At 41.5% G+C, this 20717-nt stretch overlaps 2 protein-coding genes across 2 annotated transcripts; both read right to left on the reverse strand.

The window, feature by feature from the left end:
• Window positions 1-417: 417 nt before the first annotated feature.
• LOC122776810 (alpha-actinin-2) lies at window positions 418-20717 on the reverse strand. The gene is made up of 18 exons (XM_044037532.1): window positions 20391-20717; window positions 14437-14551; window positions 13641-13760; window positions 13469-13555; window positions 13285-13372; window positions 12772-12850; window positions 9182-9263; window positions 8164-8249; window positions 7816-7908; window positions 6267-6497; window positions 5363-5510; window positions 4877-5027; window positions 2957-3065; window positions 1869-2009; window positions 1514-1696; window positions 1196-1330; window positions 690-869; window positions 418-591 (listed from the first exon to the last, which is right to left on the reverse strand). The coding sequence occupies exons 1-18, from the start codon at window positions 20520-20522 to the stop codon at window positions 418-420; spliced, it is 2334 nt and encodes a 777-aa protein (XP_043893467.1). The 5' UTR covers window positions 20523-20717.
• On the reverse strand, window positions 3399-4558 carry LOC122777815. The gene is made up of 3 exons (XM_044039301.1): window positions 4469-4558; window positions 4311-4366; window positions 3399-4225 (listed from the first exon to the last, which is right to left on the reverse strand). The coding sequence occupies exons 1-3, from the start codon at window positions 4489-4491 to the stop codon at window positions 3429-3431; spliced, it is 876 nt and encodes a 291-aa protein (XP_043895236.1). The 5' UTR covers window positions 4492-4558; the 3' UTR covers window positions 3399-3428.

Raw genomic sequence — 20717 nt, forward strand, 5'->3', positions numbered from 1 at the left:
TGTGCAGTTTGTGTGTTGGACGTTTCATCCGTGCATTTACTTTGGCGTGGAGAGACGTGATCTGTGGAATGCCTGCAGATGTAGCTTGAATAAGTGAAACGTTCAAATTGGATAAGTCATCACGCTCGTCAAAACTGCAAGGATCTTACTCATAACATGCATAAAATGTAGCCCAACATGTCTTCTACCGCTGTTTATGACAGATTATTCATGGCAATATGAGATGGCCAAAGGATAAAAGTTTAAATTCCTCACCCATCCTCCGCACTAAGAGTCAAATAAGGTTAAATTTAGTTTCAATGCCACACCTAGGTTTAGCAAAAAAAATTATGTATATTGCATGTAAACAATATGAGTTCAACATGCTCACAGATTGCTTTAAATCCATCACACAAATCAACAAAAACAAAACTGCAGTCATGTGAAATGGCGGGGGAGCTGTACCCGGTCAAAGTGGCTAAAAGAGGATCTGAACTCATTCATCTGCTGCTGGCTGATGCCCTTGGCATCGCGGGTCAGGATCTGGGTCTCGATCTCATTGATGGTTCGGGCGATGGTCGTGAGCAGCAGCTCCCACCCGACACGGATGTGCTGATGAGGAGAGGACACATGTTTAATGTTTAAAAGGCTTTCAGTATCAATGCAACAAGTGCATGTCTGTGTCCACTGTTTTGTCTCTGCCGTGTTACCTCCATCGTGTAGTTGGTATGTTTGTTATCAAACACCAGGGACTCTTGGATTAGCTGGTGGTCTCCCTCCAGTTTGTCAATGTTGGGCTTATAAGCGACAATGACGTGCTCGAATTGCTTCAGCTGGGTCATCTGGTCCTCCAGAGCTCCACCGATGTCCAGCGAGCAGCGTCCAATTTCCTGTTAGGGTAAGACATGCGACAACTCAATTTTGGGATAAATTTAGATCATAACATGCTGCTCTCAAGATCTGACAGTTCGCCTACTGATATGGCAGGGAGGCATTTACCGGTGACTGAAAGTTAATTATCTCAAGATATACAGCAAGTGAAAAAAAACATCGAACATGTATAATATTTTATTTAATCATCACCTTAATCAGGAAAGTCACTGTTGCACACAGTGTATACACAGTGCATTTGAATACAATTATCTTCCTTTTTAGACGTTTATTTGATTAGATAGAGATAAGTACAACAAACTGCTCATAACCCTGTGTGTCTAACCTCCATCCTGGTCTGTATCCAAGGTCCAATGAGATTAGCCTGGGCAGCAAACTGCCGTCTCAGCCTTTCATGGGCATGTTGGCGTGCCATCTCCTCCTGGAGGGCACCGTCTCTTTGAGGAACCAGCTTCTTTACCTAGAAAACATGCACACGTGCAAACACAGGGGAATTCTGTAGCGTCTCTCTGGTAAAAACAAAACTTTATTCAGATTGTGCATTTTATTTACTTCCTTACTGTGTTGAGTGATTGGACATACACTTCAACACAAAACTCAGGCCAGGAGGCCATGAGACTGTGCGTGTTAAAGCTGTAGTTACCTTTTCCCATTTGTTGAGCAGCTCCTCTGTTGAAATGGTGCTGTAGGGGTTCAGAAAGTTGGCCTTGATCCCATAGCTCTGGGAAATTTTCTGCACCTCATTGTGGATTCCCAAGATAGCCTGTCTCTCTGCATCCGCCTCAGGTAGAGTGGCTTTGAACTGCTCATGGGCCGCGATTAAACTCTGGAAGAGAAAAAGGGAAACCCCTGAAGTTTTATCACAGTCCTCAATTCATCGAGACTGATTCTATTATGTCGTATTTGTTGGCGCGTGTGTGATAGATACGACATTAAACGTATCAAAAACAACAATTTACTTTGTGGCAAACCACAGCAGAGATTTAGTGTAAGTTTACCTGGACTTCTTCAGTAGTGTGCACGATGAACATGTCCTGCAGATCCTCCATGGCTCCTTCCATCCAGTTGTTGAATGGAGCAGTCCTCTTGGCAAACTCCAGGAACAACTGATCAATAGTCTCCAGCAGTTTTTCTGTCCGCTGAGAGGAAAAAAAAAAAGGATAAAACATGCATTTTATACATTTTCTATATAGAAAAAACCTGCCTCTTTTCAACTTGTACTTTTATTACCTTCAGACACTTAGAATGAGATAGAGTTGGCTTCATATCTACCATAAAAATTCTCGAGCAAATATTCCCCCACTGACTAATCCCAGGGTAGATAACATCAACATTGACCTTGTTAACCCCTAACTTTAGCAGGGTTGTTGTTGACAGTGTCTCCTCTCAGCAGAGGATGGACAGACAGAGCTGTCGCTGTCATTCAGATTTAATCCTTGGCCCTTTTCCCAGACCCTCACACATTCACAGGTCTGGAATGGTCAGCATGGATCAGAGGAAGTGGCTAGAGGGCTTCGAGCCAGTCACTTCCATGGCCGGACATGCCAATAATGTCCATTTCTCTTTCATCTCTTCCGACACTCCAATTTTACCCTGGTATTTGGGTCTGGGATTTTAGAGGGGACCCAAATATCTACCGCCTTATCAATAGGTCATATCTACACTGCTCTCTAACAAACAACAAAATATTCTTTCACCTAGAGTTGATGAAACTGGGTTCAGATCCAACTTGAAGCTGCCTCTATATTGCAGTCCGTGTGGAACATTAGCACACTCTTGTGGTGGCTTTCCAAGCTATCCAAACATGATAGGACATTAATTCTTCAGGTTGTGAGAACTTGTGATTAAATACTGATTGAATTATTGATTACTCTATCACCAGCCACAAAAAACACTGCACGTTTGTAGTGCAGTTAAACTTACTGAGGTTATTTTCATCTCCTTTCAAACATTCAGACACAAGTGTTCCAAGACCACACAACTGCTCCAATACCAAAAACACAATTTCTTGGAAAAGGATATGGATTCGTCCAATACTCCACAGTAATGAGTTACTGTGTTTAACAGGCTTGAATGTTGTCTTTACCTCCAGTGCCTCCCTTCTCTTCTGAGTCAGGGTTCCCAGCTTGTCCCACAAATCACAGATACTCTGGCAACGCTGGTTCACAGCAGCTACATCATGGTAGTCCAGCTCACTGGGAAAACAAAGCATGTACCACATGGTCATTTGTGGGTATTAGGAGTCACAGCCTTACAATTGTTTGAAAAAAAAGTGTAAAAATACCCAAGTAAGAGCTTTAATTTACTAAACTAACATCTCAACTTACCCATAATCATATTTGGAGTTAAAGTTTCACTAATTAGCATCAGTTGAGGGCAGAGCGTTTGTTTATTTCTCCCCCCCCCCATGGTATTCAGAGCAAATGTCTATGTACCAATACTATCCGCATAGTATTGCAATACTATGTATTTTTCATGAATGCAAGATGAGCCAACATTAAGGTCAATGAAAACACATTAGGCGACAATTAGTTAAGATTTTTTTTTTATTTCAGATTTCAATAGAACTTTTGATAGGTCACTGGATCCTGGGCTGGTGGATCTTCAGGGGTGGCTGGATCTTCAGGGGTGGCTGGATCTTCAGGGGGATAGTCGTATCTCTCATATTCTGCATCATCGTAGTAGTCTCTTCCAGCTTCATAGTCTGAACTGTAGTGTGACAGTGTGCCTGAAGGGAGCCCACCAGTGAAGAAGAGGTAGTAGGCATAGTCCTCCCTTGTCCACGGATAACTTGATTCAAACGGCACCTGACCATCATTAGACATGTAAGCAGCTGGCTCCACATAAGGAAGTGGCGCTGAATCTTGGCTTTCCATTTCCTCCTCATAATCTCCATGCTCATAAGACGACAAGTAGTTCTTCAACTCACCAGCCTTGAACAGCGACCCTGGATTTGGAGGTGGTGGCGGCACCAAGTCCTGAGTTTCCTCTTCCCAGTCACCATCCTCAATGCTTTCATCATAATTTTTAAGCTCACCTGCTTGTAGGGTCTGGGGAGGGGCAGGAAAGCCACCATCAGATGTGGGCTGATTTGTTCTGGACACTCTGAGGGCAGCTGGAGACTCTTCCACAGGTTCCAAACCAGGAGCCTCATAGACCATGTCAGGAGGAAGCCTGGAGCTTGCTGGATTGCGTTTAGGACTAGAGTACGCTCCCTTCTTCACCGGTTCATGCAAGAATGACTCGGGACCATCATTGGCCGACTGAGCAGAAGCACCTTGGGATGAGCGATAAAGGACAGGGGGTGTCTTTATGTTTGACAGACTGCCATCACGAGACGCACGCTGGGTCCAGCCTGCAACAGGAAAACAAAAGCTGAAATTAAACTCTGCGTGAGGACTGAAGGTTTCAACACATGTTAGCGAAGTTTAAGTCGTTACCTTTTTTAGGAAAGCAATGGACATTCCAGCTCAACAGTGCAACAAGGAGCAGCACGCTGTTAAAGAAAACAGCACGGTCAAATTAACACAAGTCAAATTCAAAAAACAGCCATAAATCACATGGAGAAAGTAAACACACTCATTAAACTGTCACATACCTTGAAGGAAATAAAGGAGCCATTTTGCTTGTCAGCTGAAATGTTGTCTGCCTCTTTCAGAGCACGGCTTAAAATATGAAACCGGGCACGGTCTGTGGCCAATCCCAGACTGAGAAGGTAACGATGCACAGGTGCGTGTCATTGACTGCTAGTTGAAAATGTCAGTGTGCCAGTGAGCCACACCCTTGCACTGCACCTTGTTTTGCAGTGAAGGGGAGTCTACGAGTTAGTTTCATCAAAACTAAATCCCAGTTTATCACATTTAGGGCCGCCACTAAACGAATAATACCATTAGCGCTAGGCAAGTGCAGTACTAATGGTATTAGAATAACATTTACATAATAAGCCACACACCACCCAGTTCTCCATGACACATGACTGCAAACATCTGCTTTAGGGATTGCGTACTTGAGTTCCTGTGCGATGGCAGCAATCTGCTCCACTCTGTCCTGGTGGGCTGCCAAGTCGCTCTCAAAGGCCTCGTGTTTGCGAAGTAACGCTCTGATTTCTGTCAAGGTGGCTGTTTCATAGTCCCTCTGGGAGAGGATCAGCTCCTTACCTGAACATAACAGAGAGAAACATGTGGTAAGAGAAAGGATCAACAACATCGAGTATAATTTGGCCCTTGCAAATGGAGAAAATGACCTATGGAGGAGCACAACAGGCTGATTGCTTTGCACAGAATAAGACCTTCAATTGAATATCATTAGGAACAAATGCAAACAAATGCCAAGGTCAAATGAAACATTGGCAATCATGCAGTGAAGCGAGGATACAGATGCCTGGAGATAAGGCACAAGCTAATAAGCCAAGATAAACATGCACATTTGAAGAGACGGCAGCAAAAGGGAGACACACAACAGTTCAAGAGCAAATCGCTCAGCTGCGACTGACCACTGGCCCAGTTCTCATGACTGGAGGCTTTTTGGCGAAACTTCTCTGCCAGGTGATCCAGCCTCTCCAGCCTGCGGATCTCAGTAAGGAGCCACTCCTCGTAACCTTTCTCTGCCTGCTCCAGGCCTTGCCATGCACTGGCAATATCCTGTCAAACAAAATGAAAAGAATAACAGATCAAATAAACATGATTAATAAGTCAAATCAGAAGAAAAAAACACCCTCGATTAAAATAACACCACAGGTCAATGAATGCAGTCTCCCATCTCACAAAACTAACTTGAAGCAGGCTCCTGCTGGATGATATCAGCTGCTGAGCTCACTGGTGTCCACTCATATGTGCCGTGATTTATCATCTATTTTAGTTGAAAATGGCCCACAATTTACAAAATTGCCCTTCCTGACATAACCCTGCCTTTTATCCAGGCTTGGGACCGGCACAAGGAAGGCACTGGATGTGGCCCCCCCTGTGAAATCATGGCACTCATATGTGCCACTCATCTATTCATCCATTTTCCTCTAAAATGGCACATAAGTTAAAAAATTGCCTTCATGACATAACCCTGCCTTTTATCCAGGCTTGGGACCGGCACATGGAAGACACAGGATGTGGCCCCCTGTGGCTAAAGTCAATTTATATTGTCCAATTAACGAATGGAATTTAACAGCTATGGGCTGTTATATATCATAAGAAGAAGGCTAATTTTCCCATTCAGAGTTCTTCTTGCAACCAGCAGAGTCGCCCCCTGGTGGCCGACTGCTCCTTCTGTCCCACCTCCTGGGCTTCATTTTTCAAGCCGGATGACTCTCCATTTTTATACACAATGTATTCATGAGACGCAGCAACAATATTCAAGCCCTTTTCAACTGTTGAATTTAAAGTGGAGGAAGAATCGTGACTTACAGACACCATTTTCCCCTCGGACGGCATGAACGCAGGGCGATTGCTGATGCGCAGCTTGGTCTGCAGGGTGTTGAAATTAATTTCTAGCTGGCACTTCTCCTGCACCTTCGGGGGCTTGTGCTGGCGCCTGTAGTCCCTGAAATCCTCCAGCTTCTGCTGCATCTCTGCCATGGTCTTCTCTGGGGTGCGATTCTCCAGCCAGGGAGTGGTGCGACGGATCCACTCCAGCAGCTGTGAGACATGGGAAAAGTTAAAAGGTAATGGAGATATCGTGTATGTTAAAGAGCAGTGTGTCTGGGAGAGTGATTTTTTTCAGCAGAGGGGTCAAATCATTTTGGAAAGAAAGATATTTTTTGACATTTAAGTGAGTACTTTCACTTTGAAGTACACTCCTTTACAATGGAAGAGTGTTGCTTTGAGAATTTTCTCAGATATACAGCATCATCCATCACTTTTTTGAAATGTGTAGTGGTTAGCACTCTTGCCCGTGGGTTTCTCCCCGTTCTCCCACAGTCCAAAAACATGCAATATCGGGATGAGGCAAATTTGATACTCAAAAATCAAACTCGTGTGTCGCCCCACAATCAATTTCTTGATGTGTGTAAAATTTCATTTTACACACATTTATATCGTGAACTATTTGTCGTTCCATATCAGATAATACTTTTACTTTGAAATTATGCGAAATATCATCATAAATATTAGTATTTCAATGTTTTTTTTCTCAAAACGTTTGACTTTTCTTTCACTTGACAGAAACTAGACACTCAGTGGCCCCCAGGTAAGTTGAGGTCGAGAACCCTGCTTTTAAATTGACCGTGAGTGTGAGAGTGGATGGTTGTTCCCCTCTATATGAGGCCCTGTGATTGACTGGCAATCTGTCAAGGGTGTACCCTTTTTCTAAGTAGAGGACCCTTCATGACGATGTAAGAGGCTGAAGCTCTTCAAGCACTTTTGAAATAAGTAAAAAATTGTCCTAAAATAAATGACTACTACAAGGAAATGGGGGAAAGAGGACCCACCTACACAGGATCAATGGGCACAGATTGTAGAGGAAATCTACATAATGGAGAAAATGACACATTGCTTAAGAATACAGGGAGCTCAGTTTGAAGAAAAATGGATAAAATGGTCGATATTTAAGACAAAATGAGTAGAAGAAAATAGAAACACGGACAGATTGCTTGGAATATAACTCCCACTTCTTTGATTTTGTATTTATTTGTTTAACACCTGTATAAAGTGAAAACTGTCAATAAAAAGTAAAATGCCAAAATAAAAATTGTCCTAAAAGCTACACTCACGGATTTGATTTGATTTCATGAGCTTTATTTGTTGCTGTATATGTTTTGTGTGTAAATGTTGTTGCTGTATTATGTGATGTCAGAACATAATGTAGCATTACATAAAACATTATGTTTCAATTGTACATTGTCCCACATAAATGGATCAAATAGACAAAAATAATAATAATACATTTTAAAAAAAGGTCACATGCCAATTTCTCCTAAACTTTTTACTCAGTAAAAAGTCACTTCAAATATTTTACCTCACTGGCCAGTCGCTCATACTCCTCCATGAGCTTCTCATTCTCCTGGTTTACGCCGAGCACCTTACAGATCCTGTTGGCAGCCGTCTCTGCCTGTGAGCATCAGGGCACAAGAATAATGTAATAATTACTTGAGTGAAATTACCCACTGTGCAATGCTCCCATTCATCCTTCCAATTGAACTCATAATATCATCCTCACAGTACATTTTCTTTTTGGTCACAATGACACGTCAAAGTCAAGCAGACAATAAAGTTCTGGCACCTGAGTCTGATCTCAAAATGTATGATATGAAACGTGCAGTGGAAACTCATCTAAAAATGCAAATTGGGGGAAAAGCACCGGTACCTGCTCAGCGCCAGCAAAAGCGTGGTAAAAGCAGGACACATAGGTCATGATGGCTCGTTCATCAGGCTTGGGGGTATTGATGATATCTGTGGGAGGAAAAGTCAATGTTGAAGAAAGGGAGGGGGGAAAAAGAGTGAAATCAAAGTGGAAAATTACTTTGGAGGATTGGGGGGAGATTAAACTTTCTGTTCAATGACGATATAACAATCCATCATCGATGATGTTTATTCTCTAATGGTCACAGGGAGACACTGGAGCCAGTCCCCGGCTGACATTGAGCACCAGAGCACACCCTGTCAGTCTATGACAGGACAGGGACGCACAACCGTCCCCTTTAACAATCACACCCACACTGCAAGTTTAGACCTGAGATAAAAACCCATGCAAATCTGAACACAACATGAAAACCCTAACCCAAACTGAGAACCTTCCTGCTGTGAGGAACCAGTGCTACCCACCTCACCACCCCACACACAAACACAGAACAATATGAACATGGTCACAATTATAGCTTAACAAGAGTGAAATAGTTGTGCTAGTTTGAAAAGTGACTTTTCTTCACTTTTGTTGCAGTTAGCCACCAGAGGGCGACTCCACTGGTTGCAAAAATGCCTCCTTTTGAATGGCAGTCAATGGTAAAGTGAATATACTTAAACCTGCTCATTTATTACATCAGTACAAATTTTCCTGAGGAGTTAATGGTCACTCGGTTTCAGCGCTTCTTCAATAGCACATGGTGTCCGTTTTGCAAATGTATGTTCTCATTTTGAGGAAAATAGACAATAAAGTATGGCAAATATGAGTGAACACGAGTATGATTGACATTTGGTATCATCGGACACAACTTGAAGACTACTTCCAATTTGTATATATATATATATATACATATATACATATATATGTATATATATATATATGAATATAGACTATAGCTTAGAGAGTAAGAAAAAATGTCGACACAGATATTATGACAAATTCGTGCTGAATATGAGAAGGTCAAAAAAAATAATAATATTACCTTCGGCGTCCAGCATTTTGGGAATGTCCAGGTGTTTCTCGGCTATGTCAAAAGCCAGGTTCAGGTTCCCCAAAGGATCATCCTAAATAAAGAAACACAATTCTGCATCACTGAACAGCAATGTCGGACTTAAAATGCCACTACACTGACCTCCGAGCTATGGTGGACAGATTACTCTCCCAGGCCATCTACAGTACATGCACGATAATTTCATAGAAGTTACTTTTTATATTTTATACAACTTTAAAACTGAGCCTTTAATCTCTGGAGACAAAAACCTCCTTATTACATTTATCTTTTAAAGGCATTTTTTTGTTGTTTTTTTAATTGTTAAGCACTTTGAGCTACATTTTATGTACAAAATGTGCTATACAACATATATATATACATATGTATATATAAGTATTACTATTATTATCTTTACATGAATGAATCTACTACCTGTTATGTTTGACATCATAAAGGGTCAGTCAACTAATATATTACTCAATTTATTCACCACTATAACAACATAATTGACAGTGCTTAACAAATGTATTAAGGTTTATGTCACATCTGCCCTAAATTAACAGCATTAGTAATGACAAAATGACATTTTTATGTTTCTGTAATGGTAAATACACCAGTATGTAGAAGCACTTTAACCAAAACGACCTTTTTAATGCTAAAATATAATATTTTCAGATGTACCTGAAAAAATAGTAAAGTACATTATTATGACTTGTCAAATGATAGTTATTGACATGCATTCCTGAACAGAAGGATTCATTTTAGTGGTTGACTGTTGTGCCTGTATAAAAAGGTGAATTCAGTTCTAGTAAAAGTTTGTGAAAGATTTCTAAAGCGGTCCAATAAATCTGTTAGGCACTGTCGTACATGAGAGGAATCAAATGATAAACTAAAAAAATCCATTCTTTTCTTTCACAAGCGACTCTGACAGAGGAGCTAATATAAGAGAGCGGGAGGGGGAACAGCTGACAGTGAAGCCTAAAAGCAGTCGTCAGTGAAAGTGCACTGACGTAGAGGGATCATGCTTCCATGCTGCTGCTATTGTCCCTGTGTGTGCACTGCTGTTCTATAATGGTAGAGGGTGAGGACTGGCACAATACATGACAGCGCCAGCTGCTCGTAGATCCAGCGCTGGCCAGACAGAGGGGTGGAGAAATGGATGGATAGGCTAGTAACGAGATGAAGGGTTGAATAGGGGGATACCCCGTGGCCTTTTCGTGTCTGTGCCCCTGACTAGAACTGACTCGCCGGGCTCTGACACTGCAGTCTTAACACACACACACAGACTCAAACAGCTGCCTGGCACAGCTGCCAGTCTCCAGGTGGCTTTAGTTCTCAAAAGCCCAGGTGTGACTGTGTCAGTGAATATGTGTCAAGAAGATGGAGAAGAGTGGGAATAATCAAATGATACAGCGTGTACTCATACACCGGTGTGGGCCGAAATGTGACAGTAAATATGTACAGTAGGTTTTAAGAAATAAAAACAAAGTCATGGTGTTGCAATGATGTGTTATTTATAGCAATATTGTGACATTTTATGTGTACGTATCCAGTGTCAGCCGCTCAACGTACAGGCCTAAACATTCAGTATTTGCACTCAGTGTTAATTTGTTCATTTTAATCCGTGAGTTGTTTTTTTTATGTTGGTGGATAATCAATCTCTAGTTTTGCTCTGATTCTGTCTCATCACTGAATATCATATCAAGAAACATCACCATGACCATTTCTTCCTGACTTTCCTGACTGGTAGCCTCTAAAACTGAAGAGCACTACGTGACACTGTGGACAATAGCACAGGAAGAGCTAAGCCTAAGGCTCTGCGGGGACTAGGCTCAGGTTTCTGCAACTATTCTGGGTCAACTCCAAGTCAGGTCAGTGTGAGTTGTGTGCTGAAAAGCTGCTGCTTGTGTTTCCAAAAACAAACGAAAATGTCACTCCCTCTAACCATGTGAAGCCTCAACTGTTCCCAGAGCAGCCTTGGCCTCCCTGCCTGACTCAAACAGCACCTTCCTCCAGCAAGGGAATGTGTTCCTTTACTAGTACATTGTTTTTTTTTCTAATGACACACATGGACGGGCTGTCAGTTGCGCTCTCCAGCTCTGCAAATAAGCAAAACAGCTAAATGAGCCCCTCAACTCTTCACACACAAATACTACGAGTCCTGGGAACCCATTAAATGCACATTTAAATGAGCTGTGGACACACAGCTCACACACACACATACACACCGATATGCTGGACGTTGCGATGGGTTTCTAATGGATGGGAAATGTCAAACTCTACATTAATTTGTCATGTTTTTAAGATTAACAAGACTTGGGTTTTTGAATATTTATCACTTTTTGTCAAACATAAGAGCCCACAAGTCACCAGCATTTGGTGACTCGGGGCAGCCTGTGTCCAAGGGGAAAGGGAACTTGACTTGTAACCGGAGGGTCGCCGGTTCAAATCCCCACCCGGCCAAAAAGGGCTGGGGTACCCCTGAGCAAGGTACCCAACCCCTGAGCAAGGTACCCAACCCCCAATGCTCCCCGGGCGCCACTCAGTGTGGCAGCCCACTGCTCCTAATTCTAGGATGGGTCAAAATGCAGAGGAATACTTTCCCTAAGGGGATTAATAAAAACTAACTAAACCCCATGTTGTGATGTGCAAGGTGGGCAACACAAAAACGACCTTATAACCTGTAGCAGCATCTGTTTTTCATGCTAATAATAATAATAACATGAAGTAAGAAAGTAAAGTAAATGTATAATTTATCTAGAGCAAACACAACTGCACAGGACTCAAACAACAGATATTTGTAAGCATATCCCATAATACCGTCAATGAAATTATTATTAAAATGATATTTTTGTCGAGCTATGATTGTATAAAACCAGCACTGATACTGAAACTGATATTAGCCAATAAACAAAAGCATAAAATGTCACAAGAAGAAGAAGTTTACTACTTTTCCTCACCATTAAACTGCCTTTTCTTTGACTCTGCATTGGTTTGTAAACTACTCTCTCCCCACACCAAAGTGACACAAGCTTCCCAAACGAAGCAGCGGTCGACCAGCAGCTCATGTGTCCCCGCAGGGTGAAAATGGGGGTGAGTAAATTGCTTTACACACTTCAGTTTCCATTCAGAAAGGGCTATTTTACACTGCGTTAAAGTGGTCAAACTTTGTTCTTTGACTCCTTGAAGTTAAGCTGGTGTAGATTTTCAAAGGTGAGCCTTTTTGTTCAGTAGCTGGAACCTATTTTTCCCCTTGTGTCCCCACTGACAGGCATGTTTTCAGTGATAGCGACAGTGTGGAGCTGGGGGTGAGCACTGACTATGTGTCAGTACATCACACTTCAAAAACATGAACTATCCATGTAAACCAAGCATACACCCTCAGTCCAATATATAAGGGCTAGTTTCACAACGTAAACCATGACATAATAAACATTAAAGTAGCTCAAAGTGCCATTAATCCGTGTGTTTGTGTCCAGAAGTTCACACTGTGACAGACGTGTTAATTTGGTGGAAGTGATCAGTCTGTTAGTGAGGACTGGAACACAGCATCCTGGTTACAAGGGAAACCAAAACGACACCTTGTTGAGTTTAGAGTAGTCGAGGAGGTCGGGTCTGTGTCTATGAATCAGGGCGCAGAAGGCCAGGCCGTCCTTCCAGCTTCACCAGCCAACGAGCGAGAGAGAATCAACATGTGAGTTTAAACTGGACTTAAGAGATGAAGGTGCTGGAAAACCAGAGCAGAACTGCTGCTGCTGCTGCTGCTGCTGCTGCTGCCTCTCTCAAGTCTTTAAACTTAGCAACATTTAAAGAAAAACACCAAAAAGGTGACATTAAATAGTAAATTGTATCATTATTATATTGAATTTCTGTCGATATATCCCTTCAAAAATCTAAACACTGGACTTTTAAAGTCAGCTTCAGGATAAATAGTATCGTATGTAAACAATATTTTTGTAATATGTGATGACATTTGACCCATTCTTTAGAATATTAGATAATACACTAGATTAAATGTCAATCACATGATTTGTCACTATAACTAAACTGCATTTCGGACTCATTTAACAGCATTGATTTACAGAAACACTGACCTGACATGGAAGTTTTGGACATTGACATTCCTGTAGGGGGCAGTCTTTCTCTGACACCACAGGAGAAGACCTTCCTTGGCAGATGTTTCTGAGAAAAGTGAACACAGTATACGTTATGGCAAAGGTTATCACAGATTATTTTCCCGCCTTCTATAAAAACTCTCACGTTTATTTTATTTCTCACCTTCCACAGAAATGTCCTGAATGGCGAAGCGGAGGATGATAGTCCAGATCATTCCAAGAGTCATCTTTACATTACCGTCCACAATCTCTGAAAAACCCCAAGTTTATAATCAGTTTGCATACGAAAAAGAAATCTGATGGCATGCCGTAGATTATAGAGAGGCTTTGAGTACCTTCAGCTCCAATGGAGACCAGTTTCACTCCTTTGCTTGTGATGTATTCCAAAGCTTTGTTGACATTAGCGATCTTATGAAAACGCATCTTCCCTCTGTCTGGCTTAGGTAATCTCTCTCCTGCAAACACAGTATTGTTATGTGACAGTGAGATCTGCTGGTTAATGTAAGAGTTAATAGTGGAAAATATTGACCAAAAAATAAAAAGTTGAAACTTAAAGACTCACTGGATGTTTTTAGGAGAACCTGGAGACACATACATCTGTCTGGAGATGTTCTTGTTGATTTATGGTGTTTTTATGATTGTGTTCCTGAAAATTGCTTTTTTTTAAAAATAGTTTTTATAGTATGTATAGCTGCCGACTGATGGTTCTGTAACCTTGCTGTACTTGGACACTCTTGAAAAAGAGATTTTCAATCTTCTCCTGGTTAAATAAAGGTTAAATAAAGCCTTTTATATGCACAGGCCACCATAGTTCTCTGACCTACTTGAGGAAGGTATCACTAATTGGCCCTTTACACAGCAGCCATTGTGATATTCCTTTTAGCAGGAAAAGCACAGGTGGCTGTGTTCAGTTCAAGTCAGGATTGAGTGACAGTGAACCGGCATGAACCCTGAAACTGACACAGCTAAATGGAACCCAGCCATCATTCATTTGATATGCTACACCTGTGATTATCCAACTGTCAAACCGGCTCCCGCTCTTACACACTGGGCCTTTAAACTGTAAACGTATGGAAGTGAAGAAAACAGGAGGTTATATTAGTTTGTTGTGTCTCTGTTCTGGGAGCTGACCTGAGATAACTTCCAGGAGCAGCATGAGCTTTAGTCCATTCCTGAAGTCTTCCTCGATATTTTCGATTTGAGTACCAGCTTTCCTCAGGTGGGAGTTACACCAGGCTGTGAAGGTCTGAAAGGAGAAACGGACAAAGGCACAGGTGCTGGAGAAAAGTGCAGCTTCTCCTCTCCGCTGATGCAACACAGCTCATAATATGAGGTGAAGGTGAATACACAGGAGTATGTGTCATGTGGATTAAACCGTTGGCATATTTCCCACTGCAGTAGATTTAAACTAACTGAGGCAGCTAACACGTTAACACATTTTCACCCCAATACAGCTAACCAAATCAACCTTAACCTCTTTGACCGGCTACATTTTCAGATTAACCTTCAGCAACCCATCAGTGTCCAGTTTCTGCTTTTCCCCTGTTGTGCGTCCATCACTAACAACAACGAGGAGAACTGTGCTTCCATGTGACGTACCCAAAATGGTGTAAATCAAGTTAAGACAGCCTCATTGTCTTTCTCCCCCTATTTTTATAAAGTCTATAATAGCCAGCAGCGGACTTTCGGGGCCGCTCAGCACGCCGCGAGCCGACCGCAGAGCACATTCCGACTGATATAAGGTGTTAAATTTAGACTGCTCTGCTGTGCTTCATGATAAGAGACGGACGGGGAGGAGAAAGGAAACGTCAAAAACGTCTCGCCGTGTCAACATAAGTGAAAATGTCACGTGGAGATGGAGCACGTTTCCACCTCCCTCACATCACTTTCCATCACTTAACGTGATTGGTTACAGCAGGACAGTGATAACTCTATCAGAGTACATATGTGTGTGTGTGTGCTGTTCACACTCGTTACTATAACGAGGTATGACGACAGGCAGGCGGAGCCAAACAACGGAGGACGAAAATTCACACTTACAATCGTCTGAGGAGAAATAAGTTGATCAACCTGTCCTGATTGCAGACATGTTACATTACAGTACAGTAACAGAGATATTATAGTTATATAATGGAAATACCATTTTATCTCTATAATAACCACAATGTAATATGTGTCAGACATCAGCACCAACACATTACATCGACATTACTCTGGGATTAACGTGATTATTACTGTAATGTTACCGTTTTATGAGCACATTATTACATTATTATTATTACCAAACATGACGCCTCAATAAAAAGATATCTGATAATAAACTGTAAAAATGTGAATAGTAAGTATATATAAAGACAAAAATACCAACATAGTAATAGTAATACATAGTAATGCAAATTATCATGTATTTATGGTACAGGAAAAATGGCTGCCTAACCTGCATGTAGCCAATGATATTTTTTTAAATGGTTCTAAATAAATAAATGAATAAAAAAATAAACAAATAAATCAAAAGATCAACAGATGCTAGAGCACATACATTTTTGTAAAAGTAAAAATCAATACAGTCTGCGATATATAAGTCGGTTTTTATTTGACACAGACAGAAGATGCAGAGAAAAAAAACAACCTTTGGTCTTTAACTTTAATCTTTAACTTAAACAAGTGAGCATATGCACCTACTGTGTAAATACTTGAAAGGTTAAAGGTCAAAGTATGATGCTGGGGGTATTTTGGACACCTTCTTCTAGGGCTTAGCGGTAAAATAGCTCAGTAATTTAACATTTACGTGACTCATTCAACACGTGTGGTTCTAATTAAAGCTATAAGATGTCAGCATTACTAGTGGAATATTTATTTATTTATTTATTTGCACATGTTCCATCTCTGAACTGCATAAATATGGACGTCCGTCCAGGTTCCTCGTGAATAGGCTCCTCAGAATAGAATCAGCCTCACAGTGAATCACATTTTACACTGAGCAAGTCCTCGCAGGATCTATGTGACATTGAACCGCTGTCCTCCTTGAAAGATAGAAAAAAAACGTGGCCCGCTGGTCGTCCAAATTTGACTCGACCACAATTGCAAACCCCCGCTGCCCACTTTCCGAGCGCCACCACCCCAGCCCCCACCTCTCAGCACGACTAACCGGTGACGATGAATCTAAAAATATTCATGAATCACATCACTTCATTTGGGGCCTCAATGGGTCAGAGGGTGACCCGTTGTGCCCAGGAGGATAGAGACACTAGTTTAGGCCTGCTGAGGTGGATCAGCGGTCGAGCGAGTCATCTTTTAAGTGAAAAGTCATGGGTTTGATCCCAGGCTTTGCTGATCTGTCACATGGGCGCGACACTTAACCCCACTTAAGATGTATGTGTGTGTGTTTTAAATAACATGCATTAAAATGAAGCGGTGATTCATTTCTAAAAGCATTTCGCATATTACTTGGTGAGATTTAACTCAACACTGATTTAGCTTCAATGTGTGGAATGTAATTTCTACCACTAGGGGTCACTCAATCAAAACAATCACAAAAAAGGTCAGGAAGCAAATTCAAGTACTTTCCAGGACTGATTCGCTCAAATTCAAGGACCTAAGGACAGTTTAAGATGGGAGGACAACCTATAGGAGCCACTTCGGAAACTGGAAATTTCAATTTCCCGAACATCACGTCATTCACTCTCTCTTGCTTAACCTTACTCACTCATTGTCCTGCATGGAATCTCACGTCAATGGCAGATACAGACAGTGGACAAGTGGAAAGTGTCCCCAGTACCGCTAGTAATTACGACTTGACGTTTGTTCCGCGTAGGCCTAGTCTGTGCACATCAAGCGATGCAGGGCATGAAACAGTAGGTGGCGTCGTAACAAACAAGGGAGACGTTTACCTAAATATCAACTTAACTTCTTTCTAGCACAAAATTCAAGCACTTTCAATGACCCGTGTCTATTTTAGGGCGATTTTCAAAAATGTTCAAGGGCCTTGAGGTTACTTGTGTTGGGGCTTAGAGCAGAGATAGTAAAGATGATAAAAATGAAATGGCCTATTATCTTGAATAAAAAAATTCTATGAATTTTAAGAGTGTATTGTAATGCAGAAAAGTTACGTTACATATCTATATATAAGTCTGATTTATTGTCTCTGTAACAGGAACAGGCGCTAAGTCCTTTATCAACCCAGATTCAGAGTCAGATAACAGATTTAAAAACATCCAAATACACAGCTACATCAATTTCCAGTGAAGGAAAGCTACCACAGCTGCTGGTAGGATTTGTTTTAAGCCCACTGCACTGGAGCCTGAGCTGAACAAATGATTAATGTTGAACTGGAAAGAAATTATTTTGAAAATGTGACTACAAGTGACCCCCCACAAAGACGCTAACCAAATCCTTCTGGCAATGTTACTGTTTACAGTGAATGTCAAGCTAGAGTGTGAGATATACACCAAGCTGTAGACTCATTTCATCAGCTGCCACAATAAACACTATACTCTCTGTGTGCTGTCATTAGTGGGGCTGTTTTTATCCATTTTGATCATTTTGAACAGCTGCTGGTGAGACCATTCCACGGCAATGAGCGCTTGTCAACTGCAAATTACAATCAGATAAAAAGATAAGCAATGGGAATAACTGTGAATATGAATCCAAAAATACACCGTTTTGTCATCAATGGCTGCAGGAGGTTTTGAGGACTGAGCTCCAGCAGTCCCGGGTCAACTTTTAAAGCCCTAAAACCAAGTGACAGTGTGTGGAAGGCCGGGGCTATATCGAGTGGAGCTGGTCCTGGTACAATATTTCTGCCTGGTTTCTATAAACAAAAGAATTCCACACCAAGGACGCTGGATTAACCCTGCTGTACTGCCTCTGGGTCCCAAAGGTTAAAGTTAGACGTAGCGTCCATTCTAATCCCGAGAGCGTCATCATGTGTTAGGAGCATCTGTTGACAGCTCGCATTCCGTGCGTATCAGCGCAGAGGCTGCAGCCTGTGGAGCTGCTGCTGGAAGGAAGGCGCTGCTATTGTTAGCTGCTGCTGATGCTGGTGCATCTACCTATCAACCCTCCTCCCTGTCTGAACCCTAAGCTGCGTCAAGTCTGCGGCATGCAGCACACCGGAAGTACAGAAATGCTCGTCAAAATAATTATTTTTAATAATGAATGTACCTGATTGTATGAATTCTTCATTATCACAGAATGAGCCTTTAATATGGCGGCCATTTTGGACTACTATGTTTATACAGTGGACAAACTTAACATTTGATTTTTGATGCAACTTCACCAATAAATATGGCCAAAAGTTTACACACTGTACCTTTAAGTTATGACCTACTGTATGTTAAAGCCTTGGTTCTCAAACTGTGGTACGTGTAACACCAGTGCTACATGACCTTACTTTGGTGGTACTTGGAGGAAAATCAGAAATACTGTTCTTTATACCAGGGTATGTGATCGGATTGGAGCTGAGGAACTTTGCCCGGAGTGCATCGAAAATTGAACCAATAACAAAATAATAATAATAAATTGAACAATAATAATAGTTACAGTCAAGTTCTCTCTCGCTCTGTGTGAAGTATAGGTGAGGAAGAGGAGGATGATGAGAGAGCAAAATCATCTTATTGGGAATAAATCTGCCTCCCGTGAAAATTTCGTAGCTGACTTTGCTCGGCCTATTTACACCACTGTATTTTAACGCTGGTGATAATGTGTGTTATTTCAAGAACCCAATATTTTCTCAGGTGGTGCTTGGTATATACAGTTTGACTGGCTACCACCACAAAGGAAAGACAGATATGGCACTTGACTCTCCTTGTGTAATGTATGGTTAATGAATGTATCGTGGAAAAGCACCAATATTAGCAAAAGGATTAGCTAATAAGTTTGTTGCTTCTTCTGTCAGTTAGACAGGCCTTTCCAAATGCAAACTCAAGTTTGTAATCTGCTCACTCCCTGCAACAATGTCCAAAAAGAAAATGTGTGTTGTTTTTATAATATGGCACACGGGAGTTGTTGATCACCTGCTGCCTCTAAGAGTAAGTTCAAATGTGTTATTTTGTGACACTGAGGAAGAACTGTAACTGCATAGGCCAGATTGAGTCCCACTCTGGTCCGACTGACGGTTTGAACGAATGAAGTGGTATTTTAATTCCCAATCCCATTATCTGGATGTGAATTCAATTTAGATAGATACTTTATTCATCTCACAGAGAAATTCACAATTTAATTTAGTACAATATCAGTCAGACTAACATGTATTTAAAAAGAATCCAGTTCCCAGACTGCTTAACGGAAACTACACATACTTTGGGCAGGACACCCAGAGACAACTAAAAAGTTCAGAGCGACTTTTTGCATTTTGGATTAAGATAAGATTAAGGTTTTATGCTGCGTTCAATTTACATCAGAACTGAGAGTGACATCACCCCCGAGTTCAGGGTGTTCCAGTTGAGAGGTTGGAGACGCAAATACGTGTTAGTTTGGACACTGAAACATGTCTGGACAGGAAAACTGTACTATGTGTATGACTGATTTACTGCTATTAAAGCAATAAGAAAAACCTAGTTCCAACAACAAAATAGAAAATAAATATCTGTAAAAGGCTTAGAGAGGAATGTCTATATACCGTAGTTCAGTGGATCTCAATACTTTTTATACCAAATACCACAAGAGGGAGCTCATGGACCACTGGTGGTATGCGTACCACAGTTAGAGAACCATTGTAGTCTAATCTGAAACTATTCTATGGTGGAAGCAATTCTTTTTTAATTTACAGAAAGACGGCTGCACAACCATAACAACTTAAACAACTTGGTGCCAGAAGTGTTTCTTAAAAACGTTATTTTGAAAATCTTTACCGGAAGTACAACCCTTCAATATCGTAACCTTGACCTCAGTCCCAACAGAACGGTGTCAATCTATGGTGTGTGATACTGTAAACGCCAATAGCAAATATTTACGTCAAATGTTCATGAATTTCTTCATAATTAAAGTTTTACCATTGGCAGCAACCTAACTAGTGAGAAAAAGATTCATTATTCAATACTTTATTCCAGGTGAGAGTGTGTTGTTACTCTTTCTTTGTGACTTACCTTCCTCTGCTGCTGCTCCCAGGCCGGGTCCAGCAGCATGTCCCTGTCCCACTCGTCCTCCTGCAACATGTATACCTCCTCGTAGCCGTTATCATAGTGGACCGTGGTCTCCACCTGGGTCATGGTCATCATCTTTGTTTACTTTCCTGTGCCTCCTGAAGAAACTCAAATAAATATCCTTTGACTGTGAGTGTGGAGGAGACGTGATGGTGTGTCCTGACTGTCGCTTCTCCTCGAGCTCTCTTTCTCTGTCTCTCTCTGTCTCTCACGCTTGCCCTTGTCCTCCTGACCTGACAGACGTCTGGCCCTGGTTGCCACAGATGAACA

The sequence above is a fragment of the Solea senegalensis genome, linkage group LG11 (genome assembly GCF_019176455.1).
Source record: "Solea senegalensis isolate Sse05_10M linkage group LG11, IFAPA_SoseM_1, whole genome shotgun sequence".
Lineage (NCBI taxonomy): Eukaryota > Metazoa > Chordata > Actinopteri > Pleuronectiformes > Soleidae > Solea > Solea senegalensis.

Coding starts and splice junctions, on each gene's coding strand:
- LOC122776810 (XM_044037532.1), bottom strand. CDS start 20,522: ATGATGACCATGACCCAGGTGGAGACCACGGTCCACTATGATAACGGC. Junction 14,552..20,390: donor GGGAGCAGCAGCAGAGGAAG/GTAAGTCACAAA, acceptor TTCTCCTTTCAG/ACCTTCACAGCCTGGTGTAA. Junction 5,511..6,266: donor CCGAGGGGAAAATGGTGTCT/GTAAGTCACGAT, acceptor TTTGTTTGACAG/GATATTGCCAGTGCATGGCA.
- LOC122777815 (XM_044039301.1), bottom strand. CDS start 4,491: ATGGCTCCTTTATTTCCTTCAAG. Junction 4,367..4,468: donor GCTCCTTTATTTCCTTCAAG/GTATGTGACAGT, acceptor TTTCTTTAACAG/CGTGCTGCTCCTTGTTGCAC. Junction 4,226..4,310: donor CCATTGCTTTCCTAAAAAAG/GTAACGACTTAA, acceptor TTCCTGTTGCAG/GCTGGACCCAGCGTGCGTCT.